Raw genomic sequence first — 22,576 nt, forward strand, 5'->3', positions numbered from 1 at the left:
ACTTATAAAAATGTATATTTTGGTATGGTCAGTGGAGAGGAGTTTTCTTTCTTAAGATACAGCCCTTCCCTCATCAGTATCATACAAAGAAAGTACCACTTAATAGCTATACAACACTGCTGAGAAAAAGGAATCTGAGGAGGCTAATATGAAAATCTTAGGCAGATATTGATGATTTTTTTTTGGCATTAGGATATGTCCATTATCTAGAAATCTTTGTATTTGTCCACTGTTTCTTTTGATGAAGAGACAGCAACAACAACTGACAAAAAAGATATCCTTTATATACAATTATTTTTGTATCAGTATTACACTCTGTCTAGCTCATTTCATTCTGTTTGCTTTTCCAAAGGGTTTTATTCAAATAATTTCTAAAAATATAGCGCATATGGGAGAATCCATTTACACCAGCAAATGAACAATTCAAGCACAAAGGGGAAGATTTATGCTTGCAACTGGCCTTCAATATGTGACTTTCCACATGAGCAATTTACATATGCCAATATGTATTTTCAGTATTCAAACCTATAAATCCCATAAACAGAAAAGACGCTCTGCACACTGTGGTACTTGGTACTTCAAAGAAGAAACAAAAATTAGGGGAGATCAGTTTCCCTCCCTTCCTTCAGTGTTTTGAAATGCCTAAATCATGGCTCAGGGAGACGCCTGGTAGTGTCAAACTTGTCCTTGACAATATAAATGTACTTGGGATTAGTACGAAATTTGCTAACTTGAAATCTGCTGTCTGTCACACTAAGGTTATTGTCTAGAAGTGAAACCATGGAGAAATGCAATTAAACAGGCAACCCGTCTTGGACCTTGGGTCAAATCCTGGTTACACAGATGCTGAAAGTGATGTTGATAGACTCTGCATTCACATCTTTTTTCCTGGGCATTTGCGAAGTGCCACAGAATGTCATAGTTGAAGCCTCCCCTTATGAAAGGCCAAGAGCTGGGTTAGTGGAGTCGTTGCAAATCAGCTCTGAGTTGCAATAGTTCAGTTATGTAGGGAGATTTGCAAACAGCTGGCAAAGCAAGTGTTTTTTTCCAAGTTCTGAATTAATTCCAAGGAATTGATAACGGCAAAATGTCTAGGATAGAAAAGATGGGCATACTAATATAAAAAGAAGGAAAAATATTACACATACCCATTTCAGGAATGTAGACCAGCACTGGACCATCCTTCCTGATCTCCGTCAAACATCAATGAATCTTAGGCTACTTATTGTATGGGCAGGTGACATCTTTTATTCCTTGATAGAGCCTGAAAGAAGAGATTTTACTCCCTAATTAGAACTCTGAGATGCTTCCACAATAAAAACACTTAACAGTCAAGACACAGAACTACTACTTGTACTTTTGATTTTTTTCCAACACATTTTGAAGGATATCTGTGAAAGGGTATTTTTTTATCCTGTAATATTTGCCTCCTGTCTAGAATAACTTCTACATAACCAGAGATAGGAATCTCGCATTTAAAAAAAAAATGCATGTTTTTGTTTTCAAACATTTAGTTTAAGAAACATCAGCTATGGCTAGGACTATCATAAAAACAGAAAAACTCAGTCCAGTTCAGCTTGTCATGTTGCCAAGAATGTTGCTTAGATTAATACAAACACGAGCAACCCATTTAATTGAATTGCATTTAGAAGAGATACAGAAAAGAACACAAGATGATTGTGGAAGCTGAACCAACAAATCTTCCAAAGAACATGTTACAGATTTTTATATGAAAAAAAAGAATAACAAATATATTACAAGGCACTAGCACTCACAGTTTTTCCTAGCAAAATTCAACATAAAGAAATGGCTTTTAGTGTAGAAACTGGAGTGTATTCGGGATCCTGAAAAGCTGCTGACACAGGCTGTAACTGATGGAAAACCAACAGAACCTGTCATCTCCGTGTTATAGTACTGACAGTATAAAAGGTATTTTCATTTAGAAATTCGTTTGAAAGCAGTAGTGACAAGTGAATTCCTATTTCCATCTACAGTGGAAAGAACTTTTCAGTCCAGTGCCTGATCCTTCCTTCTGTTATGTCAGGGGAAATCAAGAATGATTCTAGTAAAGCCAGTGTGATCAAAAGAAGCAAGTGGAGAGGATGGGGCCCCATACATTTTTTGGTCAGAGTACCCATGACTCTGACCAGGACGTTCTACTTACACATACCAGCATTACACAGGAGGAACCATATGTCTTGTTGAAGAGAGGATGTTTTGGAAAGTATATATTCAAAAGGACACAAACTTATGGAATTTGGAAAAACAAGCTAAACTTTCCCAATGATGTCAGAAGTTGAGAAAGCTTGGACTGTAGAATCTGGGCAACTTCTTACTCAGATATTCTTAGAAATCACAGTGTAAAGCAGTGTGTCTTCAAATCCAAACTGGAATGAACAAGGATAAAGAATTCTGGAGTGACTCAACACTAAAGCTAAGAAGGCTTCATACTGCCTGTTAGCAGAGCGCTGTACTGGGAAGGTGTAATGCCAACCCCGACATAATTGTACTAGAGAGGTGCTGTGCCTCCAGAGCAGCTCCATACAAGGAAGAGTACTCAAACTGCAAAATCCATCTCCAGACACAGCAGTGTCTCTTCCCAAGAAAATCAGGACCTCAGGTGGAGGAGACGGTTTGTGTTTGCATCTTGTTCCAATAGAACAGCAAAAGGTAACTGGAGCGTGCATCCATCACAGGAGCTAACAAGTACTGCCAAGGCCAATAACTAAGACATAATATAAGTTTTCTTGCCTGAGGATCCAGGTGGCTTACTCCAAAACAGATCCAGAGAGCAAGCTACCACTATGGATGGTGGGAAAGTTTTGGCTCAAGTTTGAGCTGAAAACCTAAGCTAATATTGCTGCATACAACTAGTCATGGTACTCAAAATAAAGTACTCTCAGCTTGAGAAGAAAAGCAGGAAGCTAGGTGTCCCAACAGGTTGATTGCTGATCTGCAACTCTGAAAATCATGCTTCATGAAATTCCTCTGTAATCCTGGGTAAGTTACTTGCAGCCAAATTTTAACAAAGCACTCAGCATCTACCTCCACTGGAATTAGTGGAAATTAAATGTTATAAATCTGTCTACTACATCTCTCCAGCTGTGAAATGGGAGCAGTCCTTCCTGTCTAAAAGAAATATTTCCAAAGATTATGAAGTGCTTTTACAGGACAGTAATAGGAAGTCTGTAAGTATCCTGAACAGAAATATGAAGTTTTTCTTAACTGATGCTATGATGATGTGCCAAATAAATATTGGCTTTAGTTTTTTTGCAATTTTCAGGTTTATGACACAAATGAAAGCAAGGCATGGATGATATTTTTAATGTGTTGAATAAATATTCATCAGGATATGCATTTTTTAAGCTAAAGATGCAATATTATTTATAGTCTGTGCTTTCATGTGGAGAAGCTAGTTATATCAGAAACGAGAAGGAAAACTGACATCCTGCTATGAAGTTGTGGGATATTTGCTAACAGGACCATGATGAGGGTGAAACAATCATGTGCTTGACTTGAGTGGAGAGTGTGGGAGTTCAGCACCCCTGAAAAGTTGAGATTTTTTTCAGTATCTTGTTGAACTTCAATGGTTAACTTTAGGCATTCAAATACTTGGCAAACATCACAGAGTGAGACATTGACAGAAACAGGCAAAAACCCCAAACACACACATCTACTGATTTAAAATGCCATGATTGAAAGTTGTAGGTGGTTTTAACATGGTAGAGAAACAACATTATTGGGAATTTTGTCTAATGCTCAAAATGCGGAGTACATTCTTTGCACTTTCTGGGTTACTGGGGAGGGCAGGAAGGTGTGTTTGAGTAGGAGTTGAAGTGTTTTCTCCCTTTTACAAGGTGAAGGCAAGCCCTACCATCAACAAGTGGCAATTCACAACAAAAGGGACAGCATAGTTCCCAGTTTTCCTTTTCAGCTGTCATTTGGTTCTTGGAAAATTTTTAGAACCTTTTTCTGGGAATTAAGTGTCCCTTGCTTAGATTGGAATACTTAGAAAGTCCTCAGAAAATGGACTTCCAGGTTTTGATTTCAGTTTATCAGGAAGGTTTACATAAAGCCAATAGCAACAGTGTCTTTCCTTCCCCCAAGATACTCAGAGACTGCTCTCAAAGTCTATGCTATTGCACACATTCCGTCATTACATGCTCTAAAAATGAAAAATAGGTCCAAAAATTGCAAGGTGAATGAGTTAATACATAAACCATTATCATATTCAAGTGCTATGCAACTGAATATCTTCTATTTAATTATGAGGCAGTAGAGTCAGTACAGTGTGGTGACATTAATCATTACAATACTGAAATTTTGTTACTGTAGTGTGTTTTTTAAGAGGAAACTCTTTTAAGATGTAAATTAACTTTGTCTTAGAATTTCCCTCCTCACACCCTCAGTCAAGCAGTAATCACTGTTTATAGGCATTGTGTCAAAAGGATATGTTGAGCTGCTAGAGCAACTCAGAGACCTTATTAAGTATTCCCATAATAGCTACCACGATCCTTATTTTGGTCCTATTGCAAAGGCATTCCATTTCCTCTCTGTCTCTTTGCACTTTTTAGCAGACATTTTAGTAATCAAGGAATGCTATGCAATGACAGCTGTAAAGTTTAATATCCTTTATCTAACGTGAAGAATTGTAAAACAGGCATTCGTCCCTGCCTTTGGCCAGCCCAACTATCAGGACAGCAGAATGTGTCTCTGAGCCCCGTTTGACCGTTTCTCCAGACCTCACACCTAGTGTAGCTCAGCTGCAGAGGAAGAGTACCTTTTGTGCACATGCAGAGATTTATTAGAATTTGCTCCTGCAAAATCTACCTAGAAAGACCACAAGACAAACTGGCTCTTTACCTAACACTCCAGACCCATCTCCATCATGCCTAACTCTTGGTTTTATGTCCTAACGTGTTTAGACTCTCAGAGCTGGACAGCAGCAGTGAGATGGTGGAGTGGGGTGTTTGGTAGAATCAGGTCAATTCCTGGAGAAAGGGAGCTGGGAATAAAGTCTTTGAGGCCTTGGATCAGGCCCAGCTTAGAGATGCTGAGGAAGCATTTCTGGGCTGGGCTGAAGGTCTGCTAGACCGCATGAGAGGAAAAGGTTTTTGGATGTGCGAAGCTGGAGCAGGTGATAACAAATTTTTGGCAGCAACTTGTGATTGTAAATCTATAGTAAAGTCAGCATTCGCACACACACAAATCTGAATTTTCCGTTGAGGTAAATTCTGTCAATTAGCCTCATTTTGACCACAAAATAGTCCCTGGAAGGCAGACTAGATTATTGTTATGGCTACAAAACAAATATTCTGTTATTGTAAAGGGTAACCATATTGTGCTTGCTGAACTACAGGTCTATTGTCAATGTTACGGTTAGAATTCATAATAGACCCTGAGGGAGTCAGACACGCAAATGCCATTGAACTTCATAAACAGCCGAGTGCTTACATCCTTTAGCCTCCTCTTGTAAATCCTTCCCTTAAATTACAAATCTGGCCTATAAACACAAAAATCTATTAGACTGAAAGAAAGCTTTGCAATAAAGTATGGATCCATCCTAAATCCTTTGTTCATGAGATGCTGATCAATATGCATTAAATATACACAGCTCTATTGTGTTAGCTCATCACTTGTAAAATCTTTTGACCTTGAACTGGTTTTACTTCTTAATTTCACTTTTTTCTTTTTTATTGCCAACTATCTGAACCAAAGCTCTATGTGGTCATTGGCTCAGACTCTAAGCAAGGTATGTAAACCTGTATCTTCCTGCTTACAGGCAAATCCCTCTTGTGGAACAGTTGCAAAGTTTTCTGTGTAGTCATTTGAAGAACATTTAGCTTCTAATCTCCTACTGGAGTGAAATTCAAAGGACAATGGACTGACTAGAATTCCTTTCTTGAATTTGTTTTATTTTTGTCAAACTTCAGCATTTCTGCCTTTTGATTGGAATCCTTTGCCATGTCTCATTTATCAGAGAAGTCATGCCTATGTCGTTTTGGTATGGAGATGCCATTTTGCTGTGAAAAATGAACTGCATGCAAAATACTGTGCTACTGTGCGTTTGCATAACCTCTTTGGTAACAGTTTGTCAAGAACCCCTCTCAGCATTTTTTCCTGAGACAACAGTGCTATTTCTAAGGATGCAAAATAATAGCTCTGCCTGGCATATTACAGAATCTTCTTAAATACATTATTAAATCCACCTTCTCCTAACAGTATTCTTCTAGTATTTGTCTTCACACAGTCACTTAAGGGCTTGTTGAACCTCCACAAAGCCCGTTTTCTGAGAATTACCCATGACATTTCTCTTGGTAAGGAATTTTCAACAGGTGCCTTATAATCTCTTTTTCCTGCTTTGTTTCACTGAGATGATTATCAGAATTATAACCATGTTTTATTTTTCTAAATATCAGCACTGTCAACTGTTTCAGTACTTTTATTTTCTGATCTTAATCAAGGTTTGACCACAGGATATCTTTTTGCCCTTAGCAAAAAAACCAGCACCGTGGTACTGGGAGGTGTCATTGTCACAGCTTTTAGATTCCCTGAAGCTCTTCACCTCTATTGATTAAAACACTTGCATGGCCATGTCGGACAGCTGATGGAAGAACCATCACTTACCAAATTTCCATACGCCTGCATAGGCATTTCAGTCCATTCTCTATCTATTCTATGAGATGATTTACATATTGTAGGCCAGAACTAAGACATTGGCTCTGATGAAGAAGCATTTTTTTGTATTACTGCAGAGTATTCTCTTTGTTCAGGTGTACTCATGTTACGTTATGACTTCTCGGCAGTTCCGAGGCAGTGAGTGTACAGTAGATGGCACTCGCTGTCTTGAGGAGACAGACAGCATCGGGGCCTCTTTAATTAGAAAAAAGAAGGCAGCCTATCTTATCACTTGCAAAGTTAACAGCTCGGAATAGGTAATCGCTAACTGTGGATCAATTTAATTAGTGTCCTGTCAACGTGTGCAGTCACCCTTTTGATCTATATCCATATGCATGTATCTGACATATCTATCTCATGGTTTACAAACATTAAGAGAAGAGGAATCAGATTATCTGGCTGAAGCTCTGACTGTGCTGGGTTTAGGGGTCATCACTCATGTTAAACTTATTAAACATATGTGCTATCGATGTTGTATTCTTGCTCAAACATTAGAGCAATTCTCTGTTATATGTCTCCCCTGTCAGAGATGCCTGCAATAAATTTAGACAATACCAGAACTTACAGAAGGATAAAAGCCCTTTGTTCAATATAAAGTGTGTGCCGAAACAATCATTATTTAACACCACGCTGTTGGAAATCTGTACAGACAACATTTAGCAATGTTGCTAATGTCAAACCACTTCTCAGTTTGAACCACTTTTTATTTAACATACAAATACCTCTGTGTCTTAGTAATCTCTGCCTGAGAACTCATAGAATTGTTGGAAAAACTTATCAGAGACCGACTGCAGTTGCTCACACTTAGCTTGGCTTCCCAGGAACCTAATGGAAAAACTAAACTGTATTTTGTTTGATAGGTTAACTTATAAGCCTGGTATGAAAGTGGGTGCACACAGTTGTTTTGTATAAAGTCATGATAGAAACTGATTTTATAAACGTTGCATACAGGGTTGGTCAGAACGAGAGTTGATACTGATATTGAAAAGCTAGTATCAATAAAAATAAAGATTAAATCAGTAGGCATAGTTTGATTTAAGAGCAATATACAGAAAATAATATGACTTTTTTTCCCCTGGGGTGTCTTAATGAAAACGTGGATTTCCAGAACAATTGCTCGATGTATCAAAGTTAGTAAAACCTGAATTCTACCAGCTCTAACTGTGTTTAAGAATGCTGCTAGAGCAGCTGGACATGCAGCATAGTGGTTCGTGATGAGAATGTTTTCCATGCGCTGTAAACACAAAGACTAACAACAGTGCAACAAGCATTCTTTAAAATCCCTATTAAAACCAGAAAAAAATTACTTGCCATATTATTTGTCCACAGAAATTATTTTAACTTCTATCTTATAATGAGGAGCAAACCAGTGGTGCAAACAAATGAGCTCTCAACAAACTCTTAATTTGCCCACTAGCTAGTAGCCTTGTACTTCTGGCTACTCACATACAACTTGTGACAGCTGGAGAAGGGACAGGGATTCTCTACGCTCTCTCCTCTCCTAAAGAAAAGCTCCTGTGGTATTGGAAGACCTATTCCTCTCATTATTTACGACATGGTTTTTGAAACGGAAAGGTGGACCAAAGGTACAGCGTGGAGAATGGGATGAGTTGGAGCCTGGCTATCATACAGCACATATCTACGCCACAGGCATTTGGGAGCATCTTTTTGTGACTGAAAAAACCCCAGCAGCTGCATTGTTGGGTGGGGAAAGAAATGCCCTTTGGAGAATACCCAAGTTCTGATGTTTTATACAAACCTGATTATACTGTCTGACATTATTGATGTTGACAGGAATTGTAAAGTGAATTTGGAGAGATTAAGTGTATAGGGGTATTGTCTGTAATTTTTAATAATCCTCTTAGATTGTGAAGAAAGGGAACATGATTGTTGTGGATGTATTAATGGAATCTGCCTGTCAAAATAATGAAATTGAAAAAGCTTTTATTGGGTGTGTATATCATAGAAATGTTACCATTATATAAGTCCCTTGTGCCAAATGTATTACCACAGCAATAACTGGAGAAGCATCAACAAGAATACAGTATATAATGATGCTTAAAAATCCCACATATATTGACATTGATATGAAACTAAACAGGACAATGAGCCACATTCCAGCAAATAAGTTGTAACACTTTCTATTAGCATTTAATATTTACCTTTTTCTTTGTGTTAATTATTATTCTAATAGGAAATTATTAAGAAGTCTGAAATGTCAATTCGAAGTCTTTAATGTCAGGTGCAGCATTACAGTACTCATTTCCTCCCCTCAGCAAATTTGACCATGTGAGGTATTATATATCGTACAGCTTTTCAGCCTGAGGCTGAGATTTTCCATGAATGATTGGCCAGTTAGGTACAAGACAAATGTAAGATGAAATCCAATCAAATAATTGCTAAGTATTGTAGTCAGAAAAGTATATAACAGGCATCATAATGCAGAAGGTTTGTGGGAGTTATAGTGGACCATAAACTATGTGGCAGTCAATAAGGCCATATTGTTACAGAAAAATGTAATATAAATATGATTTTGTTAAAATACAGGTAGTAATTATTTATTTCCAAAGAGCACTAATGCTTCAGCTTAAGTGTGTTATCTCTGGATCTGAAATTCAAGCTTTGGGAAAGCTGTTGAAAAAATGAAGAGAAGCCAGAGGAGAGGAAAAATAATGGCAGCAGATGCGAACAAACACCTGGACTGGTTTGCTGAAGTAAAGAGAAGACTGAAGGAGAGATGAGGACCACAACATTTTTCAACACGTTGCCACGAACTGTCCTCCCTATACAAGAAGTATATAATTTCACTTTCATTAAGGGAAAAGGGTCAGTTTTCTAATGTGAGTATGGGAACAGATTGTTTAAGGATACAGTAGAATCATCATCTTCGAGTAATTTAAAACACATCTGGTAAGAATGGTCAAAATATACCTGATTATCAGAAGAGGAGAATGGACTAGACAACAGGTACTGTTCGTTGTCCGTGATCTGCAAGGCCACTGCAAGCGGCTTAAAGGAAATAGGGAATCCCAGACAAAAGATGACTTTTTGATGTCCTTTAGTGCAAAGATTTTTTTTTCATTGGTAGTGGACTTCATACTGCCAGTGCTATGACTGTTAGGAATCAGAAATTGTTGTTCGGATGGGAAACCAGCAATGGGGATTTTCTTTAACTTTTTGAATGGATTTTTGTGAGCAGTGACTCAACTGTTTTCTGTGTTTTTAGTACGCACACACATAACTCAGATCATATATCTGCAGGAAATTTGCATGCCTGAAGATGAAGGATTTCATGTCAGTGTTAAAACAGCATGTAAGGTATGACACCACCACCCTATCTTCAGAATTTATGTCCTAGTTAGGAAGTCTATGATCAGGAAATTCTACACAGTGTAGGAAGAAATGAATGTGTCAGCCCTTAAATATTACTTTAGTGAGTCAAAGTCAGTCTTGGTAAGGCGGGAGACACTTTTTTCTCATCAGACACTTCTAAGAAAATGAAATCAAAAGTTTGTGCTGTAGCTGTAAATTGACAAGTTAAATAGTGCAGTAGAGCTGCAGAAGCACAGGGATGGAGAGGTAACGTCTCTTTCACGGCACATCACGCAGCCCAGAGGCTGCTTGCAACAAGAACCTTGCAAGCAGTGTTTGCAGGTGGGATTGTTCAGAGACTCATTTATTTTCCTTTCCTTCCAAGAATGATTAATTTCTGTCTCTTAAATATAAAACAGCTGTTGTTCCTCTTTTGCAACGACACGACGGCCGCGATCGGGGCCTGCAGTCTCTGTGGGCCGGACCGGCGGTGTGCCTCCTCCCGGTACGGTACGGCGCGCTCTCCCTGCGGAACGCGAGGAGCTGCGGAAGTCAGCGCCATGGAAGTGTGCTCGACTCCGGCTTCGAGGGGGAGAGGATGCACCGGCAAATCCTGAAGCTTCCCGCTGGGTTAGTGAACGCCCCTGCCGCTGGCAACAGGAGCGAGCCACAGCTGGTGCCAAAGAGCTGCACCCGGATGTCATCTTGCCATTTGTACACGCGTATAACGGCTTGATCTCGTGTACGCGAACATTTCAGAAATGCCTAAAATACTTGAAACAGTTACTCTGCCTCAGCCTCACTTCATCTGCTGGCACCCATGGGACGGTTGTCTCCTCTTTGTTGAGCGGGCACCGCTGGGAGCACCCCCGGCGCGGCAGCGGCTGACAGGAGACGCCGCGTTGGGAGGCACTAAGGGGGTGGAAGAGGAGCCGCAGGCCAGGGCTGGCCGCGCCGCCCTCCCGAAAGGTGGAGGGGCTTGTAAAGCGACCGGGACTCCCCGCTGGTGGGGAAGGGGCGAGGCACGAGGGCTGAACAAGAGAGGAAGGAAATGTCTATGTGAATTTGTAACCCTGAGCTGTAGCACAAGCCCGTGTTCTCAAGCCAGCTCTTTGCCATGGAAGGAAATAATGTGAGTGACTATTCTTTTCGGATTAAAAAATGATAATTACTGTGGTGCCTAAAAGCATGAGAGACCTATTTGCATGCCCTGTCATCTGGAACATGTTACCTTCCTTTCCATCCTGGGTGCTGTCACATTTTTCATACCATGGCTCCGTTCTTACTAGAAAACCTTCTGATGGACCACTTACTTCTTTATTTATCCCTGCATGGATTACATTTCTTCCCTCTTGGGAAGATAGTATTCAGATCCTTCCAGCAATTACAGCAGCTGCTTAAAAGCAGCCAAGAAAGTACCTCTTAAAATCCAGTTGTTTCAACTAAAAAATGGACTCTTCTTTGCCCTGATGAATATGGATGCACAGAAACAAAGTAAAATAATACCATCATCAAGAACAAGGCTTTGAGAAACTTTGTACTACTTCATTTTAAACACAAGCCAAAATGCGAGGTTTGATCCCTGTTACTCTCTTGCAGTCCGTTACAGAAACATGGGCAGGCATTTTGCCCTCGCTGTGGGAAGAGAGAGACGTACGGCACAGGAAAAACTGTCATTCTCCGGTACTCGCAACCTGATTTGCCCTCTGTGTGGACAAACTTTCCTTCCACACCACCACCATAATTTCTTTATTCACTTCAGATGGTAAATGTTTTGCAGAAGATACCGCATCTTTGTATTTGCTAACAAGGTAGCAGGACAGATGGCACACCTAAAGACATATGTTTTTATGGAAGTACTTGATTTTCAGTACACAGGAATGTATAGTTATTTTTGTTAGTAAGAACTTTGTATGAATATTGGTCATCTGATGATTGGCACAGCATCCATAACAATTCATGAAACAAAACTTCTAAATTCCAAATGGCGACCTAATTTTTTAAGGCTTACATTAAAATTAGCTATGCTGCTCAGTAACAGGGGATTGACGAGGTGGTTGTGGTCTTGTGTTAATATTCAGAGCCACGCGATATGACTTGAAGAATGACAGATTCCTGTAAACAAATTGGTGTATAGACAATGAAATAAGATATTTAGCCTTGCCAGTCAGATTTCAAATACCTCATGGTAGCTGAAAAACACAAAGGGCAGAAATTCTGTAAAATGCATTTGTGGCTGAGGATGAGATAGTAAGAGAGGGAGAGGGAAAAAAATAAAACAAAACAAAAACACAACATGCTTTTGGTTGGGGAAAAGATCAAAGGTAAAGGCAGTGCGATTGCTTTTGGAGCGCTCTTCAGGAGCAGCGTTTCATGCAGACGCCTGCTGGGTGCCGTCTGCTGCGCTCTGCATTTCCACGGTCTGTGCCGTGGAGACCTCTGGGGAACGTTTACAGAAATGTGTGAGTCACTGATATAACATACCACAAAGTGAAAAGTTTTCTTATTTTATTTACACCAACCTGTTCTTTGCGTGGATCACGCTTTGCTATGTACTCACAGCACACCTAGCATATCGGAGTCTGAGCACTAGCAGAACCTCGGGGCGCTACTGCAGTGCAAGTACTGACTGACTACAGGTTTTTCTTCACTGATTCTTAAAATGAAACTAAAGCCTTTCCAAATGGCTTCAATGATCTCTAGGCTCTTGACAGTTTACAAGTGGGAAATACTACAAACACTAACTGGAGTCACTGGGTTTTCGCAGAGCATGAATCTAGGCTGATTTTAGGCATCCGTCTTCCAAGCAGGAAACAGAAGCATCTGTGGAGAATTTTGCTAACTTCTGACATCCTGTGAAATATTTGACCTGGATGGCTTGCAATCAAAGCAGCAAAACTAATTTGTCTTATATTTTCCATAAGCCTAGTTTGTCCTACTATTGAAATACATAGGTTTAAACTACAAATGGTTAACAAGAAATATCTTTTTAACTGTTCTTTATCAATGTCCCGATTGTGATTATTACACAGTATTTTAAAGACAATGTGAAATCTGGAACTATAAATTTTTTCATCTCTGGGATGAAATAGAGACACTCTGCAACAGGGATGCAATGCATAAATACGAAGGCTCTTTTAAATTATAAAACAAAAGCTGGCCGAGCAACCAAGCCTCCTTTTCATCTTCTTGTCAGTTCAGCTCAAGATGTAAATACCCTGAGTGAGTAATACATCCTTAGTGTGACAGCACCGGGCCATCACTCACTTGTGAAAGCCACACAAACTAGCTCTGACAAGCTGCAAGAGGAGATTGGAGAACTGCAGTTCTGCTGAAGGCAATGCAGCAAAATGTCATGTGAAGTACAGAGGAACGGATTCTCAGAGCAGTGGTAAGTTTCAAATCTTCCTGTAGACTGCCAGTAGAAGGTGTGGGAGATGTCTAAATCCACCAAAAGGACATGAGATGCTAGTAGTCTCTTTGGCCACTAGGCCTAATAACAGGAGGACGACGCTACTGAAATGTGGCATACAAAGAGGAATAAAAGGACCTGAATTAAATATGAATGGTCTTTAGCGCAGTGTATTAGGGTTCAGGAGAAGACATTAAATTGTATTTTTTTTTTTAATGCAATTTATTGTAAAAACGCACTGGAAGACCCAATGAACATATCCATAGCCATAGGCTGCCATTAGGACCTATTGGATCATAGAATATAATATTGAGCACTCTACCTGTTGCTGAAGGAACCTTTCAGAATCATAGAACCGTTTAGGTTGGAAAAGACCTTTAAGATCATCAAGTCCAACCATTAGGCTAACACTGCCAAGTCCACCACTAAACCATGTCCCTAAGCACCACATCTACATGTCTTTTAAATACGTCCAGGGTATTTAAAACTTATACCACTTATAAAGTCTTACAAAGACTTAGCCATTTCCCTGGACACTCTGATCCAATGCTGGACAACCCTTTCGGTGAAGAAATTTTTCCTAATATCCAATCTAAACCTCCCCTGGCGCAACCTGAGGCCATTTCCTCTTGTCCTATTGCTTGTTACTTGCGAGAAGAGACCGACACCCATCTCATTACAACCTCCTTTCAGGTGTAGAGAGTGATGAGGTCTCCCCTCAGCCTTCTCTCCTCCAGACTAAACAACCCCAGTTCTCTCAGCTGCTCCTGATAAGACTTGTGCTCTAGACCCCTCACCAGCTCCATTGCCCTTCTCTGCACACGCTCCAGCACCTCAATGTCTTTCCTGTAGTGAAAGGGCCCAAAGGGAACACAGTATTCAAGGTGCGGCCTCACCAAGTGCCAAGTACAGGGGGATGATCACTTCCCTACTCCTGCTGGCCGCACTATTTCTGATACAGGCCAGGATGCTATTGGCCGCCTTGGACACCTGGGCACACTGCCGGCTTGTGTTCAGCTGCATGTTGACCAACACCCCCAGGTCCTTTTCTGCAGGGCAGCTTTCCAGCCACTCTTCCCCAAGCCTGTAGTTTGGGTTGTTATGACCCAAGTGCAGGACCTGGCATTTAGCCTTGTTGAACCTCATGCAGTTGGCCTCGGTCCATTGATCCAGACTATCCGGATCCCTCTGCAGAGCCTTCCTACCCTCAAGCAGATAATTGATAAATATATTAAACAGAACTCGCCCCAATACTGAGCCCTGGGAAACACCACTTGTGACTGGCTGCCAACTGGATTTAACTCCATTCACCACAACTTTTTGGTCCTGACCATCCAGCCAGTTTTTTACCTAGTGAAGAGTAGTAGTGATGGAAGTTTCTTCAAGCTCATCTTTGTTAGAAAGATGTGACACAGGATTTGTTTATCTACCTCTTCAAGGGTAGGCTTTGCCTGGATGTACAGTACTCAAGCATCTCGCATCACAGAAGTCTCAGGGTCTGATATGTAGTTTATGTCAGTCCTTTCAAAGCAGAAAAACAGACCCATAATGCTGAGGAAGACTCCTCTTTAATGACTTCCATGAATAAAAGTTTGTCAAGGCCTAAAGGAACCCTTCAAAATAGATGAGATACTGTTCTTCTGCAAGGTTTGGCTCTAGTTGCACAACCATCGTTAAGCAAATACCTATCCAGATTCAGATTAACCACCTGATGCAGACATCAGAAGGCTGAAAGGCATTTACATGCTATATAGATTTCTTGTACACAGTTTTGGCATCTTAGTTATTTTGTTATTTTTTCCTCTCTGAAAGGAGCATTATAGCTCTTCCAACAATTACAGGAGAATTATCTAAACAGCCATCTACAAATCTGTGAAGCCCCTAATATGTTTCATTCCTTTTGTACAGAGCTGGCACAGCCCCTCTGTCTCTCACACTTTTAGGGTTTATAACACCTCTTTCCTCCTTCACCGAATGCTCTCACTATGCCCTTTGCCAGTCTTGTGCTCCCACTTGTCTTGCACATTTTGGACTTCTTACCAGAGCAGACTAAGCAGAACAGCTGCCTCTACAGAAATCAGATTGATGCACATGATTACATGGACTGTTAACTTTGGTTTAAAAAAATTATTTACCTGCCAACACTCACAGACAACTTCACAAACCACTTGCTGATGACACTTCTGTTCACCTTGGAAAGGACATGAAATGAAGAACACAGTGCGACATTCTTAATAGATTGCCCAGAATTTACTGCAGTGCTTGTACTGTATGAGTCATATCATGTCCAAGAAATACAACTTTTCCAAGAAAACAAAAAGATTTACTAAGGAAATAAAGTCTATATGTCTGTATTATTAAAGAATTTACGTATCTTAATTTTATAGTGCTTCTCTCAACTCCGTGTACAAAATATACAAATTTTAAATAAGGTAATCAAATATCTACTTTGCAGTGCAAAACCGCTTATGACTCAATTTTTCCACACTTTGTACAATAGTTTGTACAATAGAAGTACAGTTTTGGCAAATGATGGGAAACTTTATATTATTATTACTTTATTATGATCTGTCAGTGCACACTTGTATAAGTGGACAAAAACTCTCAGAAAATTCAGCAGAGAAAAGAGCCTAGGTGAAAGAAGAAATTATCCATTTTCAGAAGGGAAAGTATCCAGAAGTCTTCAAATCTGCTGAATTACTTTTAGCCAGCATAGCATCCACTGGTAATTCCGCCTGGCTTTGGTAATATTTCCTGACTGAGACCACATAGCTGACAGCTCCCCTAAGCCGTCCCAGCCTCCTGTCTAGTCTTAGGGGATTTCTGTGGACTTCATTACTATTGCCTATCCTAAGTGTCATAAATTCCATGAGGAATCAAAAAATAATGAGCTTTAAAAAATGGACTTCAGCTTCTCATTTTTTGGACATATGGACCATATTCTCAAGACTCAAACTACAAAGACTAGAAATATTTTTTTTTTTTGGTAATGGCTGATAACCCCCCCATTCAATTCTGTCATGAGATGAGGGATAAAAAAACCCACAGAAACAAAATGATGAGTCTCAGTCATAGTGAGAGTTAGTAACCCTGGCTATTCCTTTGAAGTGGAACTGTAATTGCGCACATGGAATGAATTTTGCATAAATAAATAAATATATACTTGTAAATTAATAGATGTTCTGTAAGCCACTGCAGGGGAATGCATCAGTGACGACCTCACAAACTTAGTTCTAGTAAGTAACTTAACAGAAGCTCAAAGATACTACACCCTAAAATGGGAGCTTCTGCAAAGAACAGTTTCTACAAAGCTGGAGTGAAACATTCTAAAAAGGTGGAATTGATGCTTTCCAAATGCACTCCATTTTTAGCACTATTTTATTTTGATCTTGTAAGGAACAGTTCTATTTATGGAAACTTAGTGATCTTCTAAAAAATGGGATGCATTCATTTGCTATCTCAGATAAAACGTGCCATGTTGGAAGATAAATGTCTAGGATCTCTCTAAAAGAAAACAAAGAAACAATTGTTTTGCCTTTTGAGAACACTGTTTCTTTGTCATGGAGAGATTGAACTCTGTGGATCTTTTTAATCCCTGTGAAGAATTTTGCAAATATTTGCAAGATGTCAAAAATAATTAGACAAAAGCAGTTTCACTGTCTCTGGTATAAATAGTACATACATTGTAGAGATCAAAGGACTTCAGTTCCCCTCTTGTAAGTCTAAAAAAAAAGTTTCTTTGAAGAAAAAGTAGGAAACAATAGTAATGAAAAAAGAATGCAATACATTCATCTATTAGAGTAACTGATTCTATTAAAACTGTGTCAGAAATAGGTCTGGATTAAAGGCAGTTGATCTTAAACATAATGTAGTGCTGAGCTCCTGCAGTGTTACTGTGTGCCCCGAGAGCTGCTGATTCTTAGCAAATATTTAGAACCACTCAAGATTTGTCCACTGATTCATTTGTTTAGGGTTAATACCACAGGACATTCTTTGAAATGATGCTTGCTGCTATGAAATATTTCAACAGAAAAAGAAATTATTAAAATTGCATTTCTTTAAAAAAATATTTCTGTTATGATTACAAACAATATCTACCCCAAATGAAATCGAAAAAGGGGAAACTATCTATCGTGCCTGTCAGCTAACTTTGTACCTTTGACAGCAGTTTGTGTCTAGCCTGTCTCATGTCTATACTGTACAGTCAGCTGGATTCCCTCTGTTTGTGTAGGTCTGCATAGCATCACACGATATAACCCCCTGTTAAACAAACAGCATCGCATTGTTTATTATTGTTCAGCTAGGTACATACCATTAAAAAAGAGACAGGAAGTCCAAGGGTAGATAAGGTATCTGAAATCCCTTTTATATTCTTGTTTTTAAACTCAGCTCACTATCTCCTCCCTTTGCCATTGGATTCCATTTAAATTTACCAAAACATGGTTTGTCCTCACCAAGACATGGCTGCTCCAAAACTTGACACTACATTTGCAGTCCTGTTTTCATAAATCAAGAAACTGAACAACACAAAGAAACAACTAAAAAATACACAGGCTGCACACAAAAATTACAAAGAAAATTAATATGAAAGGAAAAAACATTAACGTACAATCTGTCTCTGTTAGGGCATATTGGCTGCCTGCATGTGCTGCATTCAGTGCACATAGCAAGGAAAAAGAAAACCCACATTTCTTTCTCTGTCTGATCCATGTTCATATTTGTGGAAATCAAATGGGAGTAGTCCTCTGCTTAAAGTTAAGCTAAGTACATACCTAAATGTTTGCAGGAACTAGACCTCAAACTAGATAGAATAAGCAGCTCTTCCTACAGTACATTCAAGTTCTCAGCCAGACAACTCTTATGTAAAAGTCTTCGCTATCAAAAAGATCTTATTATAAAATACTGAACTGCAGTGTCTTTCTAGCATCTCTCTCTGCCACTAACACTTCGATGCTCATGGTCAACATTGTGTATTTTCTTTGTCTCCCACGTATGGACAATCTTTCACTGTTTTTAATGGAACGTAATTTCTCTGTTCTGAGTACTTGGAAGATGTAAAGTGCAATTTAATTGCTAAGCATTACCACTAAAGTAGAAGCTTCCAGGCGCCTACAGCACAATATGCTAATTCAGACACCACCCATTTAAGCAACGTTAATCATACACATATCTCCCAACTCATCTTCAGTACATAGGTGGAGATATATCAAATCTGTCAGGGTAGTAATTTATTACTACATCTACTCTACTTATTTTCTATTAACTCACCTATCACAGCAACCTTATCAAGACAGAACAGACTCAAAATATCCACTACTTCACGTTTTATTATCAAGAGCAAGTGAAGGACCCTAGTTGTTTAAGTAGCATAAGTCTAGTGTTTCTGCTTTTAAAATACAAGAAAAGATAACAGAAGTGCAAAAGATAGCAGAAGAGCAATAGCAAATAAAAATTGCATAGATCTCGAAAGCTTAATAAAAGGTGACAAGAAAGACACTTTTACAGGAGAGGCAACTGAGGCACACGATGGTCTGTTGGTGGAGCTACATAACAAAGCTCTAGGACCTTGTACTGAGTTTTCGTGGCAAGGTTTTGGCAGCGGAGGGGTTGCAGGGGTGGCTTCTGTGAGAAGCTGCTAGAAGCTTCTCCTATGTCCGATAGAGCTAATGCCAGCTGGTCCAAGATGGACCCACTGCTGGCCAAGGCTCCAATTCATCTCCTCCTCCTAAACATTCATTTATCTGAAACCTTCAAATACATTTGATTGCACTTTGATCATCATGCTTGCATGCACAACTGGGGTATGAGGCTGTGTTTTACCTCTAGCTGAAAAATACCCAATGAAGAGATGGGCAAAAATGGATGAATAGAAGAATGGATGGTAAAAATCACTGAAAGTACTCCAAAGCTCTACAAACAGCTGCTCCAGAGTCTGAGAAGTGCAATTGCAAATAGTTCTTCAGTACAAACTCTACCAGTCCAGTCCAAAGCCCAGTTAGGTCTGCATTCTGTTTCTCACAGTGAACAATAGGCAGCCGAGGAAGAGGGTAAGGACAAGGCAAGACAAAGATGCTTCCCCAGTATATTCTCTTAGCTTCCAACCTTATTCCTCTGTCACGCTCTGCTGAAGTTGGGCAATGGACTTAAAAGCTACTGGGGGTCAGGAACTGATATTACACAGATGCAATGTAGTTGCATGAGCTATGTTTCCTTGGGAATGCCTCACTAAACATGCAGCTTTAGTAACATGGGGTAATAATCACCTTTTGGTGCTTATTCTGCAAGTAGGTGGAAAAAAGTGATGTTTAGTCAGAAACTGTGACAAAATACCTGCCCAAATCTAGTATAATAATACAAGTTATGTTCTACTTGTTATTCAAACAAAAGAAATGTCAATTTAATGACATAACAGTATCTTAAGAACACAACAGGATTAAAGAAAAGCAGACATACTTGGCAACTACATGCAACTACTTATTTAGTAACATTTACATTTATGGAAAATTCTCACTGGGTGCACGTATGCTCATTTCAAGTCTATTTACTCATCCATACCAGGTTATGCCTCATGCTGCTCTACTGAATGAGAGTGTGACTCAGGCATGACTGAGATGTAGTGCAATAACAGTAATAATCATGACTCTCACTACTGCCCTTAGCTCTACTTGGTAAATTTTTAGATAGTCATGTAGACATTGATTTCCTATCTTGGCACACTATTAAAGCTATAATAGTTGGTATTTCCTGTCCTCCATTTTTGCTCTTGCTTTTACTACCATTTCCCTCCTCCTCACATCCTACTACCATTTAAGTGAAATCCCCTTTCCATTTATGAATTACATTTAAATTTGATCTGAGGATGCAACCTTGCACCTATGAAGTCACTGACTAGCTCCTGTGGCATAAATGCTAAAAGATTGAAGTGCAGGTCAGCAGGTAGCTGGTACTACCCAGAAGAAAAGGGAGAATACTGTGATTGTGTCATAATTTGTTCCACTTTTCTTTCTCTTGGGGAAAAAGTAAACTCTCAGTTCTTCAGCTAGTAAAGACTCCTGGGGTGTTCTACCCTCTGGATATAATGCGGGATCAGAGAAGGTTTATTTTAGAGGCAGTCTTGCACTAATGATGAGAAAAATTTCTGAAATTTCTTTCCTCTGTAATTTTCTTTTAAACAATCATTATTTTATTTGAAACTTTACATTGTTTTTTAAAATGATATGAAAATTGTTGATTCCAAAAGCTTGCTTACCTATTTTCTCAGTGGAAAGCAGGTAAACATGGCAAGTGACTGTGGGTTTTTTCTAAGCATTATTTTGCTAATTTCAACATCTGACAAAAAATGTTTCTGCAAAATATGTTTTTGTTACAAGCAACCTTTTTTCTCCCCAAAATAAATTGACTAACTCTAATTATACTTTTTATACTAATGAGACACTTTTCTAGGTGTTCATTCTGCTGGCACTACTTTACATATCAGGCAGAGACAGCCGTCGGACCTGTGTCTCACAGTGAAAGATCTAGATCCATTATTCTTCTTGCTTATTCACATGATGGATCAATTATTAGAACAATCCAGCTGAAAACTATGAACGCTTGCCCACTATAGTTTCTGTGCAGTCAGGCATTACTGTACAGAAATGTATGGCTGGACATTTAAAAAAATAAGTTGTTGTTTTTAAATAACTGCAGTGAATTTCTTTTAGTGAAAATCATGAGAAATTGAGTTGATGAGCTGATGCTTTATTAAGCTCTTACCAACCACCTGTAGCCTGGGTACCTGGTATCATACAAAATCACTAGAGGTTTAGCAACTGCTTTTTGAAGGCACTTTGAATTAATAACTAACAGCTTGCTTTTTTCTTTTTCTTTGCTTCACTGATTTCTAATCACTTGTCACCAAGCTGTGTCGATGTCTTTGTTTTTTTCTGAATAGCTGAACTCCCTATTTCAACCAAAATGTTTACAGGTACTTGTTTGAGAATTTGGGGCAACAACATAACCTGATCTGCTGTGAGTAACGGTGATGCAGCGTTGCATGCCCCAGGAGCACAAAAGATAAAAAAACCCCCCACCGGCTCTGAAGGGATGCAGCTACGCCACAAAGAGAATGGCTTGTTATTCATGTAGATCAGTCTCAAGTGACTTTCCGGTCTAAATGAGTTTACTGTTGCTGGGCTTTATATACAGGTGTCCCGTCTAGAGCTTGCCTCCAATGCTAAATTAACTGAAATTATAACTCAGCTATAGCTCCTTATTCGGTTCCCACCTAAACACAACATGCCTAAGTGTTTTCGACTTGCACTGACTGACCTAAGATAGGTTATGAACTAAAGCCTCATAAAGCACAACTTCTCAGCTGCTTCCATAAGCACCAAGCAGACCAGACCCGGCCAAGCTGCATTCAAATGCAGCTTAGCCTTCAGTACCTTTGCACAAGTCCCATTTGAGGAAGAAGAGGCACGCTGCATCACGCTCGCTGTGATAGCCCAGCTCAGCTTACTGAAGCATTAACTGGATGGCATGTGCCCCCAGAAGTCTGACTGCCATTCACGGCTGAGAACAGCATCGGCATGGAAAATGAGATGCGAATGGTTCACCTGCCTGTTGCTTTCTACTGACTTCAGAGGATGGGACTGCCTAGATGAAATTACTTCTGTGAAGACATTGGCTTAGTTTTCTCTCTTACTTGTGCTATTATCTATGAAGCAAATAGACTAAGTAGGGAAGTAAAAGAGCATAGCGCAATAAACAGCCTTACCCATCCCTAATGTGTGTGAATAGAAGTAGAATCTCCAAGCTTTATATTCCAGATGACATAATATTTTATCATACATTACCTGGAAGACATTGTCTTATAAATTCGAAGACAATACTTTTAAAAATTGGCTACAAAATTCTAACCTCTTTCCATATTGACATAGAACATCTAGGGTCTTTGTATCAACTACCAAAAAAAAAAAAAAAATTAGTCCAGAAAGTGCTTCTCAAGAGCTACAAAAACTTTCCAAATACAGTATTTCTTAAGAAGCACGACAGAAACACATATCTACTGAATGTGAGAAATGTTATTAATAAAACAAACATGGGACAACACAAACATGCATTGGAAGTGTATACTGGATTTTTGGCTCCTGGCAGCAAGAGTATTGACTACCTGTGGCATGAAGGGCATAA

The 22,576-nt window shown here is 39.3% G+C and overlaps 1 protein-coding gene across 1 annotated transcript in view; it reads left to right on the forward strand.

Annotated features, from left to right (window-relative positions):
• Positions 1-10,878, forward strand: part of CDH26 (cadherin 26) — a 29,446-nt gene extending 18,568 nt beyond the window's left edge. The window contains exons 17-18 of the mRNA XM_010281481.1: positions 8,544-8,629; positions 10,410-10,878. Of these exons, the coding sequence (XP_010279783.1) occupies positions 8,544-8,629; positions 10,410-10,878 (555 nt within the window). The remainder of the gene's footprint in view (positions 1-8,543; positions 8,630-10,409) is intronic.
• Positions 10,879-22,576: the final 11,698 nt, after the last annotated feature.

This window comes from Phaethon lepturus, unplaced genomic scaffold, assembly GCF_000687285.1.
Source record: "Phaethon lepturus isolate BGI_N335 unplaced genomic scaffold, ASM68728v1 scaffold12462, whole genome shotgun sequence".
In the NCBI taxonomy this organism is placed as follows: Eukaryota; Metazoa; Chordata; class Aves; order Phaethontiformes; family Phaethontidae; genus Phaethon; species Phaethon lepturus.